The sequence below is a fragment of the Patiria miniata genome, unplaced genomic scaffold, assembly GCF_015706575.1.
Source record: "Patiria miniata isolate m_02_andy unplaced genomic scaffold, ASM1570657v1 HiC_scaffold_21, whole genome shotgun sequence".
Classification (NCBI taxonomy): Eukaryota; Metazoa; Echinodermata; class Asteroidea; order Valvatida; family Asterinidae; genus Patiria; species Patiria miniata.
In genome coordinates this window covers 2,958,603-2,979,067 of record NW_024037060.1, presented here as the reverse complement: position 1 = coordinate 2,979,067, position 20,465 = coordinate 2,958,603, and the positions used below count along the sequence as shown (strand labels likewise).

The following is a 20,465-nucleotide window of genomic DNA, read 5'->3' as shown; positions in this document are numbered from 1 at the left end:
GGGGGGGGGGGGAGTAATTTGACAAGAAACTGTAGGCATTTTTGTCTGGCCTTTTTAGTGGAGATTAGGCCTACGTGATATTTCAAGTTTGCAACGTAGCTGGATTGCAGAATCTCTCCGATTTTACCCAACTCAACTGACATCGAAAAACGACCCATTCCTCACTGCATTCTGCAAAAAGAAAGTCCCTTTCGCTGAAATAAAACATTTCGCAACAACCTCCGGCATCGACAGGTACGAACTTCGAGTTCTACTTATTACACGCTGAAAAAAAATCTACATGTACTACAATGTATTTGTTGAAGAAAAAAATCGCCGTGCGGTCACATTGCGGTTATTACAGTTCCATATAAATACCTAGTGTCACACGAGTCGGGCATGGGACAGAAAAACAACAGGAGTGTTGTCAAGGTGGGGTCCCATGGAAAGTGAAAATAGAAAGTTGCAAGTCCTAGTCTGATTGTGCAACCATTTTAGAGAGTTTGGAGAAATCATGTCCGGGTGTCACCTCCCGAAACAATTCGACCCGAATCAAGGGTGTGATTTCGCGCTATACTCACTCACTACAGAGCGAAATGGGCGGCTATTCTCAGCCATGACGTGGAATGTAATTTCCCCTCGTGAGTGTGTGTGTGTTTGTAAACCGTGGACCCCGCCGCGTCCACGAGCCACATTCTTCCCTTTAGGTACAACTCCCTATGTACAGCCTGTGCCCTAGGATAACCTGCCCTTCGGTAGTTAGGCCATCAGGTAGTTCGATCAGGCCAAACAGGGGAAACAAGTATGACACCATCTCGAATATAACCGCATGTATGAGTAATAATTATGGCTTCCACATGTATATGGATCCGTTCATCGGGTAAAAGACCGAGTGGTAATAATAATCCAGCAGTTTGGCATCCCGGGAACTTTTCTCGATGATTGCTGAATTTGGGTAGTCAAAGAAAACCGCCAGCGCGGGAATATGCATGCGCCGTCTTGAGAAGCGAAAACAAATCAGAGGCATTGAACTCATTAACAACTATGGGGAATTACTGAGGTGCGACTATTATTATATGAAGCATTTCCACAAAATGCCTCATCTCTCTAGATAGTGTTCAACTATTTGATCTTGCAGGGCGGGAGGGGAATTTCCAAGTGTATTGGTTGCAGTTTGGAGGTATACATGTATACAGATGTTTGTTGATGGATGTTTGTGGGAGTTCAATCGGTTTTGGAAATTGCAAAATATTTTTGGGACATGTGTTCATCCATAACTAATTTGGTATGTTTTTTTTAATAAGATAGTGATGGTGGTTAACCATGAGACACGTGGCTATTAATTGTAACGGAATCATTGGTGACTTTGCACTTAAGTAGTTCCAAAAAATAGGAGCTGCGATAGTTGGACAGTAACTAAGCATTTTCATGTATGTTTGAAGTTCTCATATGCACCTATGAGAAATTTGAATGTCAACAAAAATAAATCTTTCTGATCCAAAGTGCGAAACAGCGCTTTAGTAGTTCCTCAAAATCATAATGGCCACACCAATTTACCTTTAAAAACAAATTCGCTTCCAATCGAAAATGCATTTTCATAATTTTCAATGGATTCAGTTTTACCGTTAAAATTTTAGTAAGGTGTTTTTTATACACGATTTAATTCTTTGTTGGCAACATCCCCTGATATTTCGCAATGCTGCTTGTCACATGATCTGCATGTGGTCATGGAGAATGAATGACGCCTTTCCATGTTCGGAGATTTGCAATCGTGATCAGGAAGAATTGCATTGTTAAATACGGCCGCATGTACGCGCACGTGACACCACCCTCGTACCTGACACCAACCTTCACTGTACATGTATTTGATGGTTGTGCTAGATAAGAATCATATTAGAAATTTTACATTGTTCATTTTTCCTTCCTAGGTATTTGCAAACATAATATTGGTCTAGACGTTTGCTACAGAAAATGAAAGAACTTCTGCAAACTCCAATTTGAATACTGTAACTGTTTTGACATAGCAATGACACCAATGCCAACTCATTCACTTCTACTTTCGACGAAGAATAGGACATCTTTTGAACAATTCAAAACATTATGTCATGTTCACAACTTGCTGTGTTCTCACAAACTTCTCACAATTTTCTTGTTTACCTCTTGAATAATTTTTTGTTTTTCTTACTTTTTGTTGCATTGCTCTGCCGTGATCTTCATCAACTTCTACAATTGTTCATCTTCTTCAGATCTGAGGTGCCAAAGTACAGGTATGGAAACCACTTATTTTCTGTAATTCAGAGTTTTTATTTTAACATTGCATGTTTCAATCAACTATAACCAAACTTTCGGTAACAGTAATCATTCATTCCATTCTGGGAATAAAATGTTCCCTTGTTTAACAAAAATATCATAAATGAGTAATCATAGTACTGAATCACTAATAAAAGTGGAGGAAGAGCAAACAAAATGGATAGAATCGAATCTGGATTGCGCGTGAGTCAGTCAACAAAGCTTAATTAAACCAGAAGGCACTTCTATAATGGGAAAAAATTTACAGCTGTATTTAAGAATTTTTTCTTAAATTCCCAAATGTGATTGTGCTAAATTATATTACCCCAACTGCATGAGCTGATAAGTAGGTCAGGCAAGACTGCGTTCGCAAACCGATTTCCCATCTCATCTGGGACCATTGCGATATGTTGCGATGCATTATTTACCTGCGACAGAGTTTAGTTAACACAACAACTGTGCCAAACTGTCGGCCAAATCTCGCCAATAAGATACACAAGCGTTGACCCCGTACCTGTACTCTTGGAGCCGGGGGGAATGGCGACAGTAACGATCCCTCTCCAGCGCCTTCTGTCCCGGCAAATTCTTCCTCGCCTCATCTTCCTCGCTAATCGAGGAGACAGTCTGACGGTAGGCTAGATTAGAATAAAAGAAGTTATTAATGAGTAATTAAGGCTGATAAATCTAAAGGCAGAAAGTAGTTTGCACTTCTCTGCTAACGCGCTCTGCATCATTACGCCCGGCTGGACGCTGTGGTTAATGGGTGACGGGTGTTTAAGATTCAAGGCAGGTATCCCGCGATGGATTTGTTTCAAAGTCTCCTTGGGTTCGTCTTATACCCGGGACTCCGTCTCTTGAATCGATGCTTGCAGTGTGGGGAGCTGAGTCCCGAGAGGCCAGTTGAACTATGACTAGAGGAAGATTTCCCCGGAGCCGCTCACAGCAGACCAGTAATTAACTGATTAAATCATAACAACCTTAAACTTGTCTTAAGTTAGGGCCGAGATGTTTTCAGGGGAAATGTTTTGATTTCTTAAAAAATTATGCATGGCTGAAGCCACAGGTGAGACAAGAATTTGAAATACCAATTGTAAAATAAGAAATTGGGGATAAATGATATTGATCATTGGTTGTGTGGACACATTTGCAGTAAAATAATTGCTAACTCAAATCTTTTGCAACTTGGACAGGGATTAACACAGGAAATGTCCATTTCCTGTTACAATGCCAAACCCCACACCTTTGATGGTGACTAATCAAGCAAACTTCTTTGTGCCTGACCCTCATCAGAAATTTGGATGACCACAACAATCACACCTGCTTTCCATTATAACAGCATCTCCATTGCATAACGACGGATGAGTGGTTTTAATGAAATATGCACAGGCTATATCTAGTGTAGCGTTAAACCATTTTGGTTAATATTCCAATGTTTTACCTAGACTACCCGTCGAAGTCTGTCCATTAAAAGTCCAGCTTGAGCAATCAATTAGGAGTTTATGACCATCATTTATCAGGTTTTGTATGATCAATAAGCTAATTACTTTCCACCATTGCGGTGTGGTGCATGGGTAAGGAAAACAATAGGCTCAACAACTGTGGAACTGAACGAAGATATCTTGGCAAAAGATGACTGGTTTCCTGATAGATTAGCGAGACTAGAATGTCAGGGACAACCGCAAAATAACACAATAGGAGTGTTCACACTTATGCTAGTTTGATTTGTTGTTCAAGTTGACCTACATATGTTGTTGAGTAGTTTTCGAACTGTGTTATAGAAGAGAGAAACTCAACAGTAACTGACTACATTTTTCAAACCAGACTACTCTTCTTCACATGCTGGCTTTTATACTTGTAGGTTTGATTAGGCAATTCCTAAAATTGTTCACGGTTACCTAGGGTGTATTTAATGGAATCAATCATTCAGTCAGCAAGTTTTATAGCCAGTCAGTTGTTACTCATCAATATATAAACATATAAACAAATACATGTACATGTAAATCAATCAATCCGTTTAGTTGTCAATCATTCAATTGTATCAGGTTTGTTTAAACTATGAGACAATGTTTTGATCAATTTGTTGATCAATGCAATAGTATTGTAAGTTTAGGGGGGATTGGGTTGCTAATAATACTGGTTTCTGTGAGCATTTATTGTCTTCAGGTGCCTCTTATGGGTGTTAGTTTGTCATGGACGAAAGTAAGAGAGCTTTGCACAAAGTTTGACCACTTTTTTTGACAGGCAGGGTAAAGGCAGTGAGTAATAAGTCAAGTTCTGGCCCCCAAAAGTAGGGCAAGTTTGAGGTGGGCCTTCTTGAGATGACGCAAGGGGAAATGTTTGCAGTTGGTTGGATGATAATCAGGCACAGGTACTTGTAAGGGGTTAAATAGCTGGAGACAAAACGGCTGGTTGGGCAGGGAATGGTTACTTAACAATATACCGGCTCTGATGATAGGTATACTGCGTACTGGGGGGAAAAGTACGTCAGACAATGGCGAGCGTCTTAACCCTTACCCTAGACTGTGTTTTCTTTCTTAATGTGAGAAGGAAGTTTGATGTTGTGTTAACATTTGCTGTTTCTCATGGCTCTCGGAATCATTCCCGAAAAACCAGTGAGCATGATTCCCACTCAATCATGGCAGCCGTTTCCTAATAGTGATAGATATGTCCATCAGTCATTTAACCAACGTGTTGCCAAATCATGTCATAACAGTGATAGTACAAAGATGCAAAGTCTACAATTGCGCAAGGGGCTATTGATCAGAAAGCCATAATCTTGAGGGAGCAATATTAAAAGGAAGAAAGTAAAAAAAAAAATTAAAAGAGAGAGAGAAAGAGAGGAGAAAGTGAGAGACTGGTGGACATTGTATCATGTTCAAGGGTCATCAACAGTGCATCTCACCTAATCCTGGGTCCGTAATGTCTAACCAGTAACGACTTTTCAAGAGCCGAACAAACAGAACGCGTCTACCAGCGAGCAGGCAGGAGGGTTGGCAAGACGTGGCAGGCTCCAGGCCTCTCCATAGTTGCCAACCGTTTGTCTCGAGCCTCGGCTTGTTGCCCAGGCTAACTGGCTCAGGTGTATATATGTGCCGTATAATGGTACTCTAGACGAGGCAGGATCTGGGCAGAGAGAGAGAAGGGGGAAAAAGAGTTCTCAATATTAAGATTTTATTTTGAAATCAACCATCTTGTTCGCGATTGGCTGGTGCCAGATTGCAAGAGACTTAGACACGAGGGCCCGATATTATTTGGGAATTATGAAATGAGATGTGATTGAACAGTGCAAATAAGACAGGGGATACTTGTACTTTTCTACAAGGAGGAGGGGATCATCACTGGCTGCATATTGGGGCCAGGGTATAGCGGGGGAATCTAGTTTATAGATCACCGATGGATTGGTGCCATGGAACGATACATAAGTGGGAAGAAAAGTACCAGACACTGTGTCTGGAGTTTTTCCAAGAGTAAATTTGCTCAGCAGTTTAAGTTCAATTTAATACATACATGTACTTGTGATTCCGTCTTGGTCACCATTTGGAAAGTTTTAAGAGGATTTGTCAGACTTAATACTTCCATGTTGCATTATCAAGTTCTTTTTTAAGATTAACTGGTGAACTTGCTAAGGAAGTCGATGATAGAGCAACTGTGGAATTTTTAACAGGCCCACGTGCCTGAGCCTAAGGTGCTGCTTAGGTGGGTACATCCAGTGTGGTTCCTTTTGCTAAATTGGCACACCCCGAAAGAAAGGTAAACGAGGGGAAGCCTGACAGCTTCCTCACAGCTCAACACCTGTCTGCTTGATTACTGCCCTGGTTCCTATTGCCATTTTGGTACATCCCTTACGAGTTTTAATTAACTTGGCGGATTGAGTTAACCATGATGATGTCATTGCTGTCTACTTAATTTCCTGACTTAAAGGTGAATGAAATGGTGAATGGCTAGCAGGACTAGAAAGTAAAAACTAAACCACAGTTATCTTGTTTATACTATTCTGACGTGTGAAGATTTAACAGAGAATTTACAAAAACTCATTTCAACTACTTACATACATAGACCTAATCTATTTAAGGGTCCTACTAGTATACATACATCAGGCATGCATCTTTTCCTCGGATCTGCTGATTTCCTTGTTTTTTACTTCTCATGAATGCCATTACAAATTGAAAACACTGTACAAAGTCATGTGTGGTTTGGAGTTTCCTCGTTTTTCCTAAATTCCCAGTTGCATGTCTGATACATGTACGTTATGCAGCATTGTACATTTGTAGCTAAGGACATTGACAAAGAATTCCTGATGACAAAAAAATCCTGTAAATGGAACTAACAGTACAAAGTTGAAGTAAAAGGGGATGATGAACAGAATGGCAAAAATCAGGAACTTAATTATATATCGGACTTCAGAGGACTGTATAATCAGAATGTGTTAAGTTTTTAATTCATAGTTAGATCCCTGATACGTGTGTGGGCTGATACAGGGATGTCCCTAATGACATTGTCAAGAAAACTTCAAGGGCTTTAAACTTTGCTGCAGGAAATGTTCCATTACACTCATTCTGCGTCCAATTGTGACAGGCTCTCCCCAAGTGTGACTGAATTTCCTCACTGCCAATCATGTACATACAGATGGCAAAAATCAACTGGATTCCGTAAAAAAAAACTCTTGAAATCGTTAGCAGTGACTCACTCTGTACCATGTTAATTGCATGTTGTATCATATGATTGCTGTATTTATTTTTCTCTCTTTGCAAAATTCTATTCTATTCAGGCATGAGATTTTTCAGACTTTTGACTGAAATCACATTTTTTTTTTTAATCCGAGAGAAAGACATATGCATTAACAAGAGAAAATGTATCTTTCAGACCTTTCATTAAATGTTCAGACTTTTTTTCAATTGATATCTCATCCCTGTTAACTTGGAGGGGGGGCAATAGCAAAGTTCCCTAGAGGATATAGAATTGGAAAATAATGCAATTTAGTTATTGTGGGCTGGTTTTCTGAAATTTTAATAGAATAGATATCTGATTGACATGTTTTACAGATTTCCATGTTGTAAACATTTAAGATCAGGCTTTAAGGATGAAGGGTTCCTAAGGCTTTAGTGTTTACAACCGACCCTTTCCTTGATGTTCTCTTGTACCTAAAGGATCTCTTCAAAACGGGGCATCCTCTTGGGGCTAGAAGCATTAAAAGGGGAGCACCCCTTTTGAATTCACCACGTTTTTTTACACAGTTGTTTCACAGCCTTATCATCAGTCTTAAATTCAACTAGGCGAATATTTCTGTTACAATATGAAATGTATTTTGAGCAGCATGTAATTATATGATGGTATAAACCCCAAAACAATTAGTTAAGGACAAACCCACATCAATTAGTAGCAGGATTGAGGGAAATTCAATTTTCGGTTCCTGAAATAGTCCTGACTCTATAAATATCAACCCAAGAGGGAGAGAAAAAAAACTTGGCAAGCCAGGTGATTCCTGCTGTTGCTTGGAGATACTGGAGGGTTGATGTATACCCCTGAGTGCCAGTAATAACTGAAACAATTATCTTGTGATGAGAGATGGCTTGACAGAGGACTGGCCTACCACTCACCAGCATCACCTAGCCCCTCCGCTGTCTGTGATTGCCAGGAGGAGGATTCCTGACGCCACTCGTTCAAGACAGACAGCGACCAGTGTCTCCAGTCAAAGAAAGACAGAAAGGGGAAAAAAGAGCTCTCCTCGTTGGTTGGCTGTGATCTTTCTGGATTTCTGACCTGCATTGGGGGAGGAAAGGAAGTGCCAGAAATCAATTCGTGGTGGCAATTTAAATTTGACAGCAACATTTCTGGAATGGCTGATTTGTGTATGAATATTTTTTTTCAGGTTTATTGTTCAGGGAGGATATTGTCTTAAAGTGATGTGAAATCAGAGTTGTACATCCATCCATCTTTTGCTGTTATGTGTGGTTGGTATAAGTGAATACATTGTGAGCACTTGAGCTTGACGACTGCCCTCAGAATTTCAATGAGAAATTAAAAGCAAATTTTTGCTTCTGCTGGCTCCCTTGTTTGACCATTTATGGGCAAAAAAGCTAACTTATCACCTTTCTGCAGTTAGCTTGTGAACTCATCGCATGCCATTCCTGTCCCAAATTAACATAAAGTATGTGGGTTATCATATCATTTTTCTCTTGATATCTTGCTCTGTGTCACTCTACTCGTTGTGTATGCATTATCATACCTTATTCCTCCATGATCATACTACATAGTTTTTATAGCTCTGAGTTGTGACACAAGAAGAAGGATGTCAAAAAGCCATTATGAATTTCTAATGGTCTTTAAAGCGACACGATCAAATCAGGAAAGTAGACTAAGTAAATAATTTATAAAAAAAAAAGTTTGGTGACATTGGAGAAGGTACTGATGAGGAGTCGTGTTTGTTCTCATTCTGTGACAAAAGCACTCCAGGATCTCCGAGTTCTTGACCCCAATCTTGTCTGTTGTGTAGCCTTGATACACGATGAAACGGGAGACCGAGCTAGCAAGTTAAGGATTGGCAAAGGGTAGTACCCGTCCCCCAGCTTTGTCCCCAGCCAGCGTGGAGCCTCTCTGGCTGCTTCATCTCATGGGGGAGTTGTGACGAGTGCTGGCCCGAGACCCGAGCTGCAGAAATATGTCTTTCTTTCTTTTTCCTTTTTTTTTTTAATATGGATCTTGAGATTGCGCTGAAATGCTCATTGAGAGCGCTTCCAATATTGAAGCCTTCCTGTTTGGGGACTTGTGGAGCTGGGGACTGAAGTGGATTGCTTTTTCCTTTTGGATGGATTTGGTCTTTAATGCTGAACGTGTGGGACTTTGTTTTTCTCTGGTGTGCATGTCTGCTCAGGCTGTAAGGTGATGAACAGAAATTTGCATATTTGCTTATGCGTGTGTTAGCAGAAATTTGCATATTGTCTTGTGCGTGTGTTTTGGACTTTGTTTTGTAGAAGGTGGATACTTGAACTAATTTTAAGTAAGTACTTGGCAAATCAGATATGCATCTTATTTAAAGTATGCAGACTTTTTCAATTAAAATGCTGTAAATTTAAATCTTTAAATTCGCCCATAAATAATAAGTCAGTTTAATTATTACTAAAGCAAGTTGTTGATTATCAAACTTGAGCTGATAAATCATTCAGTTCTGATGTTTTTCTGAGCTGCTGTTTTGCCAACAATTCATTTCAGTAACTGACTTATAATAATGGAAATGATCTATTTGCAAAAACTAAATATAAATTTACATCCAATTTAATCAAAATACGACTATAAATAGTTATTTTCCTGCCGTATCCAGCCATTGTGAACCTTGTTTGGGACGCCCAGCAATAACAAACTACCAAAAAAAATGGTCAGACGGAGTTAAATCAACATTCATAATTTATTTTGGACTGGGAGTATGGGAGAGAGGTCCATATATTTATACCAGGTGTGAATACAGTGACTATTCACGGCACACCGGCTGCTCTGCTTTTTTCCCCCTCTCTGATCGGAGTCCTTTGTCCCACCCGCCTGCCACGCTTATGACGTCAGGCCAGGCGCACGGGGTGGAATGGAAGTGCAGTCCTTTTGTCCTGCATGTTGACAATGTAAACGGATTGCTACAGTTTTGGAGTGAGCCCATAAGGTCTACCTTTCTCCCCACTTATTATTACTAGCCCACGTCTGTGTTTCTTTGTTCATTTCGTCAATCTTTCTGTTTTTCCCCCCTTACCTTGGTGGGTTTACAAAAATACATTTTATTTTTCAAATTGGTCGATTTGCTTTCGTCAGAAGCTGAAAAAAGATGTAGAAAAAAGGGGGAATTGTAAGAATGATGCCTGTTTAGCACTGTATCACATTTCTGAGAGGATAAATATTATTATGTTTTTTTTTTACTAAATCACTGTGGAAAAGGTTGTTATCAAATTTACTGCACAAAATTGTTGATGTCAATGACTCCTTCTGCCCTCATGCTGTCACAATTTTAGTTTATATTTTTACCTGTTTATGTGTTATTTACTTAAAATCATCAAAACAGGGTTTTTTTCCGACAAGTTGGGCTATTTTTGGAATTGTGAAATTAAGTTGGCCCCTTTTAAGAAGTTCATGTGTGGCTTAACTGTTTGTATGTGTAGTACCCTTGTGTCTTTTGTTCTCACCTCCTAATCGAGGTATGAAATGGACGTGTTTCCAAAAAGGCATAGGTCTACCTGCCACATTTTTATACACCAATTTCAGGATTGTGTTTTTTTCTTTTTCTTGGGGGTACTTTCAAGACCAACGAAATGTTCCATTTTAAATAGGATTCAGTGATAGGCAGTGGTGGTTAATTAATTTATGGTCTCATACTGAACATTAACAACTTACAACTAACTCAATGAATTTTTAGGAATTGCAGTTCAAACTTATTAACACCACCAAATTGCATGTAACTTATTAAAGAATCAAGAATAGAAAGCTTATTTTGCATCTGAAGATTGTAAGAAATTTTTTTTTTAGATCTACATGTATCTTATCATGAATTACTGCATAATATTGGCGTATTGGGGGAAAACTATTTGTGCGGGATATGTTGTCCTTTGTCCCCAATACCATGCTATTGATTATGCTGTAGGTGTACAGCCATATCAAAACTGTTATTAATCCCTGGGCTGGGAACAGGTGTTTCTGTCCTGTACACCTTTTAACTGATTAATATCAGCTTGAGATTACAACAAAGACACAGTATATGGACTGCTGAATAATTGGGCAATGTAATTATGCTTATAATACAGTGTACAGGTTTTTCTAATTTTTTTCGAGTGAGTTTATTTGAAATACATCCGGCATGGGGAGAGATAAGTTTCAGACCAATTACTTGGAAACATCTGGTTGTCGGCCAGTCATATTTGTTTACAGTTTTCATTATGTATCTGGAGTTAATATTCCATCTCTAGATCATTAAATGAATTGGGTGAGAGTTATTCAGTCCGTGGAAATTAGTTGCGTGTGACTGGAAAATACAGTTTGCAAAACCTTTGTTCAATTAAAAAAAAAGGACTGGCATATGTGGCAGGTAAAATGTAAATTGTGTGGTTAAATGGAACTGCTTATCTTTTGTATATGGACCGCTGCATACCGGTAATTGGGTAATATTTACTAGTATCAATGTTGTGATGCAATTTTTGTGTGTTGGCATGCTTATTCACATTTTTAGAAAAAGGATTTGAATATGACAAATGGAAACTGGTCGGGGAGGTTTTTATTATCTTAAATAGCCTTGCACGCAGGACAAAAAAATTGGTGTATATGATGTCAAATTTCAAGAGATATTAGCTGCAGTCCCCACTAAATTCTCTGAAAGTCACTCATGTACAGTAATTTGAAACTTTTTTGAGGCTTTTAGCGTGCTTTTGTTCTCTTCACAACCTGCATTTCCCATTTTTCTGTGGCCTCAGCTAACTTTCTCCCTGGTATTGTCCGGAATGAGGAGGGATACACTCTCACCCACACAAAGGATTCTCTTGCATGGAGACCTGGACTTAAATGCTTGCCCGGTTCTTTGTCTCATTGGTGTAGTGGGGGCACTGAGGACAGGAATCATTACCTTGAGAAGGGTGACAATGATCACAAAACACCTGGCATGCCTGGCAGGATTAAAAGCCACATTGTGTACATGGAGGGGGGGGGGGGGGAGAGCTGAACAAGTGACAGGTAGAAATCGTTGTAGGAAGTCACCGTGTGGGCTTTTGTTACCTGTGTGAGCAGGTTTTTATCACCTGAGCGGAGCTTCTGAATAGGTGAGAGAGGCTTGCTAGTAAGAGAGGTATTTCATTGGTGAAACGTGGGTCTGTGTTTAAGTGATGGCACTTGTCAGGTGAATTGCTTGGATGTTCGGTGTGGAAATAAGGGGCTTCAGGGATGGAAAGAAGAGAGGTGATTCACTGAAGTGCTTGGTTTGTGGATGCATGCGTGAAAACATGCCAGGAGAAACATGTAGGAGTCTGCTTGTGTTCCCTGGTCATTTTGCTAAATTTTTTGGTAAGTTCAAGTTTGTGTTGCTACCTTATTGTCTTGCCAGACAACATGCTCTGTGTACATGTACTTGTAATGTGTTTACTTTTAAGTCTTACATTTTTTTAACGGTTTCTAATCAGATGTGCTATTTTTAGCGAGATTGCTCTTGCAATTTACAATTGTGAGAATTTCGCACAGCTCATTGAGTGTTAAATTCAGACAGATAATCAAACATAATTCAACTCGCATGTATTAGCCTGTGTTGCATGGCTATTATAAGACAATGCGTCTTGTGGAATGGAAGTTTTACAAGAAGTTTATAATCTTTTATAATAATAATAACATTAATAATGTGGTGCTTATAACGCTTTATACCTAACATCTCAAAGCGCTTTACGATTATTATCCCTGTTCATCAGGAATGAGACCATTTTTCTGCAGCAGCTCGAGATCAGCGCAATTTGGTCTCTACCTTCACAGGTACCCATTTACACTCCTGGGTGAAGAGAGGCAATTATAGTAAAGTGTCTTGCCCAAGAACACAAGCACCACGTTTCCCGTCAGGGTTCAAACCCACATGTGGAACACAATAACCATTACTTATTAGACCACAGCGACCCACTAAATTTCTTGCAAGAAAATGTCTACACCTAGCTGGCCACTATGTTTTGAGCAACAAAAGACCTAAAGTTGCGTATGGCGGGAAAGCCAATTCCACTCAAATCAACTAACCTACATCTATATTAACCATCTGCAAATAAAATAAGGTTACATATCATTTATATGTCTGTAGCAAAAGCAGAAACGCACATGTTCTTTTGTTGCTAGTTCCAAATGTTGTCAGGTATGTCGATTTGAATGTCGAGTGTGTTTCTGCTGCTTTTACGGCAAATGGCTAATTCTGAGAGTCAGTCTTCAATTGTGAGCCTGTCTGGCTGTCTGGCCCGGGAGATAAGCGTCCCCTAATGGTCCATCGGAACAGCCAACCTTACTGGTGTATTCCCCACAATACTTTCTCTCTCTCTCTCCCTCTCGGTCTCCCTTTCAATTGCTGACAATGGATTTCACCTTGGGCCAGGATCATTTCCTCTTGGGTGCATGAACATCTGTCCTTTGAAAACAAGGCTTCGGTGATATGGAAGGCCTGATAAACCAGTTACCGGTACTGTAGGTGTGCTGGTGGTTTTTTTTTTTTTAACTACAAAATAATTTCTAATAGAGAAATTGAGTCGAAGATAGCAGTGTAAAAGCAAGCCTTAAGAGCATATGCATGATAAACAATTCTCTTTTTTATCTGTGTAATTTTATGCTACATGTACATGTATGTAAAATGCATCACGTCATAAAAACTATGATTCAACCATCAACACATTTTTTATGAAAAAATGGAACAACAGTTTTTATTTCATTCTTAACAACAACAAAACAGCTTTGCTGTATCCCGATAATCCCATCCAATAAAGAATCAGTGCCTACATGTATTTCATAATTGAATAATTTATATTACTTTATTAAATAATTGAATGCCCTGATGAGAGTGACTCTATCCGTACAATACATTGATTATAAAAAGAATTAAATTATCCATACACATGTATAGTATTCATCCTGTGTGACCTTTTCTAGATGAGGGCAATGTATTGTCCCGAGTTAAGTCCCGGACCCCTTTGTTGCGCGAAAACCATGTAGATGGACCATTTCACACCACTACCCCAAAACCATCATCATCATCACCCTAATCATGGCTCTTTAATACCCCTCTCCTAGTCCTTACACCCCCCCCCCCCCAACTCCTCATCACCTGCACCCTTAGCACACACAGTGTATACACACTACTACAGTCTCTTTACCATCAGGTGTTGGGCAAGGCTTTAATCATGTTAATCATTCACTGCGGCATTGAGTCCAGTACTCTGAATAGCCAGCAAGCTGGCGGGCCCAGACACGCTGGCACCACTCTGCAAGGTGTACCCTTTCTCTGGTAGATTAGGGGGCGGGGGAGTGGGGCCTAGGCTGGGCTAGTGGGAACAGGTGTTGGGCTATACACAAGCCCTGGCTTTATTGTTTTCTGTAATATAACTATCCGCTTTGTGCATGTCGATGTACCAGGGTTTTTGTCTGTAGGTGCACATCTGCCAGGGGCTGAGTCAATAACAGAATATGTTATTTTGAATGTGAAACAAACAGCTCGCTTCTTGAATTAAAGTGGTGTCGAGCATGCTTTTTTTTCTTTGTTGATCACTCTTGAATTAAATTGGGAATTTCCTTACAAGTATTTGAATTTAATATTCAACAAATGCTTTGTCTATTTGTGAAAGATGAATGTTTTCACCCTTTACAAAATGTAAATTTGTTGACATGACAAAATGGAATTTTATATTTAACGTGTTCCACGTCATGCACAACATAAAATCATTAGACGAAATACCACCCATCTAACAAATGCACACAGACACAGATCTGTGACCTTACTTAGTTTACATAATTAATAGTTAATACGTTTAAAAGAATGCAATCAGCCAACAGAGTGTCTTGAACTGAGGAACCCTCCAAATTACAATGATTACCATAACAAACCAACAATCAAGCTCAGATTAAGACCCTCGCCTATTAAATTAAGTGATTCCTCTGTCCACACAATCCGAGTGGCCTGCACTTTAAAACTATAAACGTCTCCAGTGCATTGGCCATCAGTGGCTTGTGTGCATGCAATGTTGAATCTATGGAAGCTGGCAAGTGTAAGCATGTTTCGTTGTCCTACAAATTTCCAGTCGGCTGCCCCGCCAACATACCGCGGGGAGTCGGGCTAATGCAATAACGGTTCCATTCCCGGGACCATCAGCAGACTAATGACTTGAGAATTGCGAGGGAAATCAATGCGAGGATGACCTGATATGTTGTATCAATGTTGGAAAACTCGCGGCCAGTTATTGCTGAATAGCGTATAGGCCTACATTGCAAGAATTTCTTTTTGGGGGGGAGGCAGTTAAGAATTCAAAGAATTTGGAAAATAAAAATATTGTCATTCATCTGCGTTGATAATTAACAAGTTCACTTTCACTGAATGTCAGTGAACTAAAAAAACGCATAAGCCCAATCCCCCTAATTGTTTAATCCTTACACAGTTGTGATTGAACAGTTACAGTTCCTTTGATTTACTTTCCTGAATACAGCTTATAAGTTTCATCTTTCAAAATCCTTTGAGAGATTTGGAAGATCTTTGATGGTTGTGGTTATTCCCTGAATTCACCCCAGGTGCAAAACAAAAGGTTGCTGAATATAAGGCATTTTATGAAACATGTTTTCAAGTCAAATTTTCTCTATGCTATTACAATAAATACCCACTTCAAAGAAAAAGCAAATCTTCCCAAAACAAAGTAAAAAACAAATAAAAACAAAACTCAGGGGAAGAAGAAACTTGCAAGTGAACTTCTGAAACAACCAAAACACACTGGTTAAGAATAGGTTGATTTTATTACAATTGTCACCTGAAACAAATGAGTCCAGCTGGTCACCATGAGGCATCTGCAATTGAAAAAAAAACATTGCATTTAAATAATATTTTTTGTTTTACTTTTAGGCGAAGTTGATGAGGACTTGGCTAGCTCCTGCAGCCCAGATGAACTGAGCGACCACACTGACGAAAGCCCCTCCCCCCTCAGCCACTCCAATTACCACGGCAACAGCGATGGCATAGAGAGCGACACCGGGGACCAAAGCTTCAGCGAAGACGAGCAGGACATCCGGGTAGAGAGGGTGGAGAGACGTAGTCCTCTGGGGAAGTTGGGCAAGGACCCGGATAGCAGGGTGAATCTGGAGGAGTATCTGAATCGCAGTGACACAGCAGTGATTTATCCTGAGCCAGTAGACGATATCGACAATGACAGTAATGGTATGCTCGAATTCAATTTTTTTTTTTCATTCTATGGAGAATTTGGTCATAACTTTTGTTTTTGACTTCTCTTTAAAAGGAAGTTTTTTAGGGAGGGGGATTTGCAGCTTTTTTAGACATTTTCTTCACTTCTACTTTGTTTGGGATTTTAAGCGTTGCCATTTAAAAACCAAAAATATGGGGGGGGGGACCTAGGTAACATCAGCACAGTGGAATTGGATATGACAACACAGTCCAAACAGCAACTTGAGGGTAAACATGTAGTGAGCTGCTTATTGTAGTTGTTTATACTGTATTATTGAAACTCTCTTTAACTTCCATCTTTTTCACAGGTGGCACTGATTGTGAAGATGGCAAGCCAGTAGACTGCCCCTACTGTGACCGTTCCTACAAACGCATTACATCCCTGAAGGAGCACATCAAGTACCGCCACGAGAAGACAATCAGCAACTTCTCCTGCCCCGAGTGCAACTACTGCTTCGCCTACAAGTCGCAACTCGAGCGGCACATGGCCACACACATGCCAGGCCGAAACCAGGTCTGTGACATTTGCAACAAAGCCTTTGTGAATATCTACCGACTCCAGCGCCACATGTTGACCCACTCCACAGGCAACCGCAAGTTCAAGTGTGGTGAGTGCGGGAAGGCCTTCAAGTACAAGCACCATCTGAAGGAGCACCTGCGCATCCACAGTGGGGAGAAGCCATACGAGTGCCCCATCTGCAGGAAGCGTTTTTCCCATTCGGGTTCCTACAGCTCTCACATCAGCAGCAAGAAGTGTTCTCCCTTGAAGGAGAACCCAGTGATGGTCTCTCACATGCCGGCTCCTGTCAAAGTGATGAATGGGAGTTTGTCTCCCATCCCCCAGCAGCCCATGACCAACAAGATTACAACAGTTGATGAGGACCCTGAGCCTGCACCAACGGACAAGATGCCTTCTTACATGACCCAGCTACACATCAAGATTCCTGGCTCAGACAGCATGAAGGACGTTGAAAAGTCGGATGATTCCAGCACTGATCAACAGACAACTCCACCAAATGACGCTGTCAAGAAAGTGCTGCAGATTGTTGATGCAACTGTCAGTAAATTAAAGTTGCAGGGACAGAACACTGACATTTCTAAACTGACGAAGGTGTCCAAGGCATCAAATGCTCCTGCTTCAGCCCCTACTCAAGTCCATTCACCCATTTCTGCACCTCTTTCTGCACCCCTTCCTACTCAAGCTGCCCCCATTGTAACCCCAACCGCGCCTCTCCCATCACCTCCAGCCCCCCCTTCACCCACTCAGCAACCTCAACCAATCCTGAGCCCAACTCCATCAACATCTTCATCACAAAGTTCCCCGATGCTACCTACCCCCGAAAAAGTGGTACTACCCGAGATTTCTAAGGAAAGGCTGACCTCAAGTAACCCTGTCCTGCTCCCAGTCAATGGGGCCAAACCAAACAAAATCTACAGCATTGTTGATTACACCCTTCGCAAAGTCCACGAGGCCCAGGCAATTGCCAAGTGTTTGGAATCTCAGCGGGGATATGGATGCATACCTTACCTGGACAACAAAGGTACAGGCTGCAAGTACTGCGGCCGGGAATTCGAAAGTCCTATTGAACTCCACCAGCACGAGAGGTACTTGTGCGAATTAAATGAGGATGTCCAGAAGGTCAAAGGTTACAATAACTCAAACCTGACCAAGTATTATGAGTACCAGCGTGAGGTCCTTGCTAGTATGGATCGTGCACGGGAGCGCAGACCCTCCACAGACTCAGAAATGAATGACACTATCAGCAATAATATGAGTGAGACTGAAAGCCTAGCCTCCCCTCTCACATCAGTCCACAGCCCCAAGGAGTGCAATGGCAATCTTCTCTCCCGTTCCCAAGAAAACGACAACTCAAAGACCAGTGAAATCTACCATAATGGCCTGAACCAGATATCTGAGGCTCAGGAGCATGCACTGCGGGCGTTTTATGCCATGCATGCCCGACCTTCTGAAGATGGACTTGAGAAAATCTCTCTGGCAATGAATCTTAAGCCTTCCTTCGTTGAGACATGGTTTAAACGGACACGTAAGCTTGAAGAGGAAGGATGTGATCCTTCTCTGAAGAGCTTGGGTCTCATGAAGAAAAATTGCATCAATAATAACCTGCTGCGTACCCAGTCACCAGGGAAACAAATCAACGGTTACACTGAAGTCAGTGAGACAGCCTCAAATGATAGTCGCTCCAGGGTGGCAACACCAGAGAGGAGGTACAGTCCAAGGGCTGCTTCATCACCCAGGAGTACCAGCACAGTAGAATCGCACCCCTACGACAGACTAGAGCAACTGGAGTTGTCCCGGAGGCAAAATGGCCTCAAGAACCTCAGCCTGAGAGATCGGGAGGAGCATTCCAACTGTAATTCTCCAGCCACTGTGTCTTCCAGGCCCTCACCCAGACAGACTGTAGATGAGGCTCCGCTAGACCTCTCCTTACCCAAGCACACCAGTCGAAACCTCCCATTGTCTTCCATGTCCCCCAAGTTAGTGTACGGTTACAACTATCCCCCGCTCTACACCACAGCAGGCAGTTACATCTTCCAGTCTTACAATCCGGATGGGTCACGGGCAAATCTGTGCTTGGAGAACACTCTGAAAGCCCACTCCCACTGTCCCAATGGCAACTTGGTGTTGAAGAGACCCTACGCCGAGCCTTACTTTGCCTACGTACCGATGCCAAATCGATACCCTCCTAAGAGGATGAAGTATCCCGAAGGGATGGAGTTTGTCAATGGAGCCTCCTACCCAACAAGTCCGCTGACAGAGGTGTACGCATCAGCAATGATGAAGGGTACCTATCCTCCAATCACTCCACTGCAGGTGGAGACTACTCAGCCACCTACTTATCGACATAACATCGTCGGCAGTAATGGAATGCACAATAATGGTAGGTGAAAGGTCACCTGATTAAAAACATTTATCTTGTAACACTTTTACCTAAAAACAGTTCACCGCACAAAAGAGGTCCTCAAGCAAGTGCCTTTTTGTGGTTCTCAATAACTGTGATGCTTCTTTAAGACAACTTGGGTAAAAACTGAAGAGACTTTTTATCATAAAATTAGGTTTAAAAAATACACAAGATACAACAGGAAAATTAAAAATATTTCTTAAAATAAAACATGTAGTAGGACCCCCTTAACCCTCTGAAATCTCCTCTCTGAAGGAAACTTAACACACAAGCTCTGTACCTAAGCTTTTAAGGAGCATAAAGTCCCAATGAATGTTGAATGGGCTGCAAAACCATCCTGTAAAACCATCCTGTAAAACAAGTCCTGTTAAACCATCAAAACTTCCTCGTTGATCAATATTGAAGGATCTGCAAGAATTTTGAGTTGATGGTGAAATTAGAAGTATACCTTTGATTTTTGGTCTTTCAATTGACAGGCATCAGTGATCTTGCGATGGCAGTGGAGGATTCTCTTGGGGAGCTTTCACCAAACCGGGACCGCAGGCGAAGGGACCGCCCCCTCCGGACATCGGCAGGACTCTACTCTTGCACCCAGTGCCCCAAGACGTTCCAGAAGCACAGCTCGTTGCTCAGACACGTGTATGAGCACTCAGGTGAGCCAAAAAGTCAGTCATCAATCTGCTTGTTCTTTTCTTTTATTTTATTTTAATGCATTGATAATAGCAGGGCCTACAGCCGTGTTCATACTTCATGGATGTGTGATAGCGAAGCGGATTTGCTGTGGGGTTGATTTTGATGGTATGAAATTCGCTTTGCTCTCATACAAATGTGAACTATGCATGGTTTTCCAAAAGGAGTTCCCAGCTTTTTTCTTTTGATGAGGAATAATTGCAAAGGTAGAAACTACATGTGTGCCATAATTACAAATTTACTAAAATCTGTTGTTTTATTGAAAAAAAACATAAGAAAAAATCAGCATCAAAACACTTCCTAAAGAGAAGTAACATCTATTGTAACCTGAAAGAAAAAATGAATGAAATTCAGAAAAATGGGAACTTCCTTTTATTAGTCAACCTTTTTTCAATGTAACTGACTAGTGTCAGTCATAATCAAAACGGTTGGCTAGCATGGCTCTTTAGACGGCAGCTTTTTATGTTCATTATAACTTTTGAATGCTAACTTAAGAATTGTGTTGCTTTTTGTAACTTGTTGCACGTGAATGCAAAAGAAGTAGTAATGGTTAGGATGTTACATGCTTCCAACCATTTTTAAACCCCCTAGTGATTATAACCGACACCTGTTTTATATTTACTTTTCTGATTGTTGAGCCTGTACTTTTCAGCTGTTTTTCCCCCAAGCCA

General features: G+C 40.9%; 1 protein-coding gene and 1 long non-coding RNA gene across 6 annotated transcripts in view; one reads left to right on the top strand and one right to left on the bottom strand.

Moving 5' to 3' along the window:
• The window catches only part of LOC119729527 (zinc finger E-box-binding homeobox 1-like), a 33,190-nt gene that overhangs the window by 7,808 nt on the left and 4,917 nt on the right, over positions 1 to 20,465 (top strand). For 3 of the 5 annotated variants that reach the window (XM_038202122.1, XM_038202123.1, XM_038202124.1), the window contains exons 2-5: positions 2,226 to 2,246; positions 15,848 to 16,159; positions 16,492 to 19,083; positions 19,581 to 19,769. In XM_038202122.1, coding sequence (XP_038058050.1) covers positions 2,226 to 2,246; positions 15,848 to 16,159; positions 16,492 to 19,083; positions 19,581 to 19,769 — 3,114 coding nt within the window. Of the gene's footprint in view, positions 1 to 2,225; positions 2,247 to 12,026; positions 12,292 to 15,847; positions 16,160 to 16,491; positions 19,084 to 19,580; positions 19,770 to 20,465 lie in introns of those variants that run through there. The other 2 variants (XM_038202120.1, XM_038202119.1) reach the window with 2 other exon arrangements.
• LOC119729528 lies at positions 1,886 to 7,944 on the bottom strand. Its single transcript, XR_005271251.1, has 4 exons — positions 7,866 to 7,944; positions 5,171 to 5,391; positions 2,783 to 2,903; positions 1,886 to 2,227 (listed from the first exon to the last, which is right to left on the bottom strand). It is a non-coding gene; the product is annotated as an uncharacterized LOC119729528 (long non-coding RNA).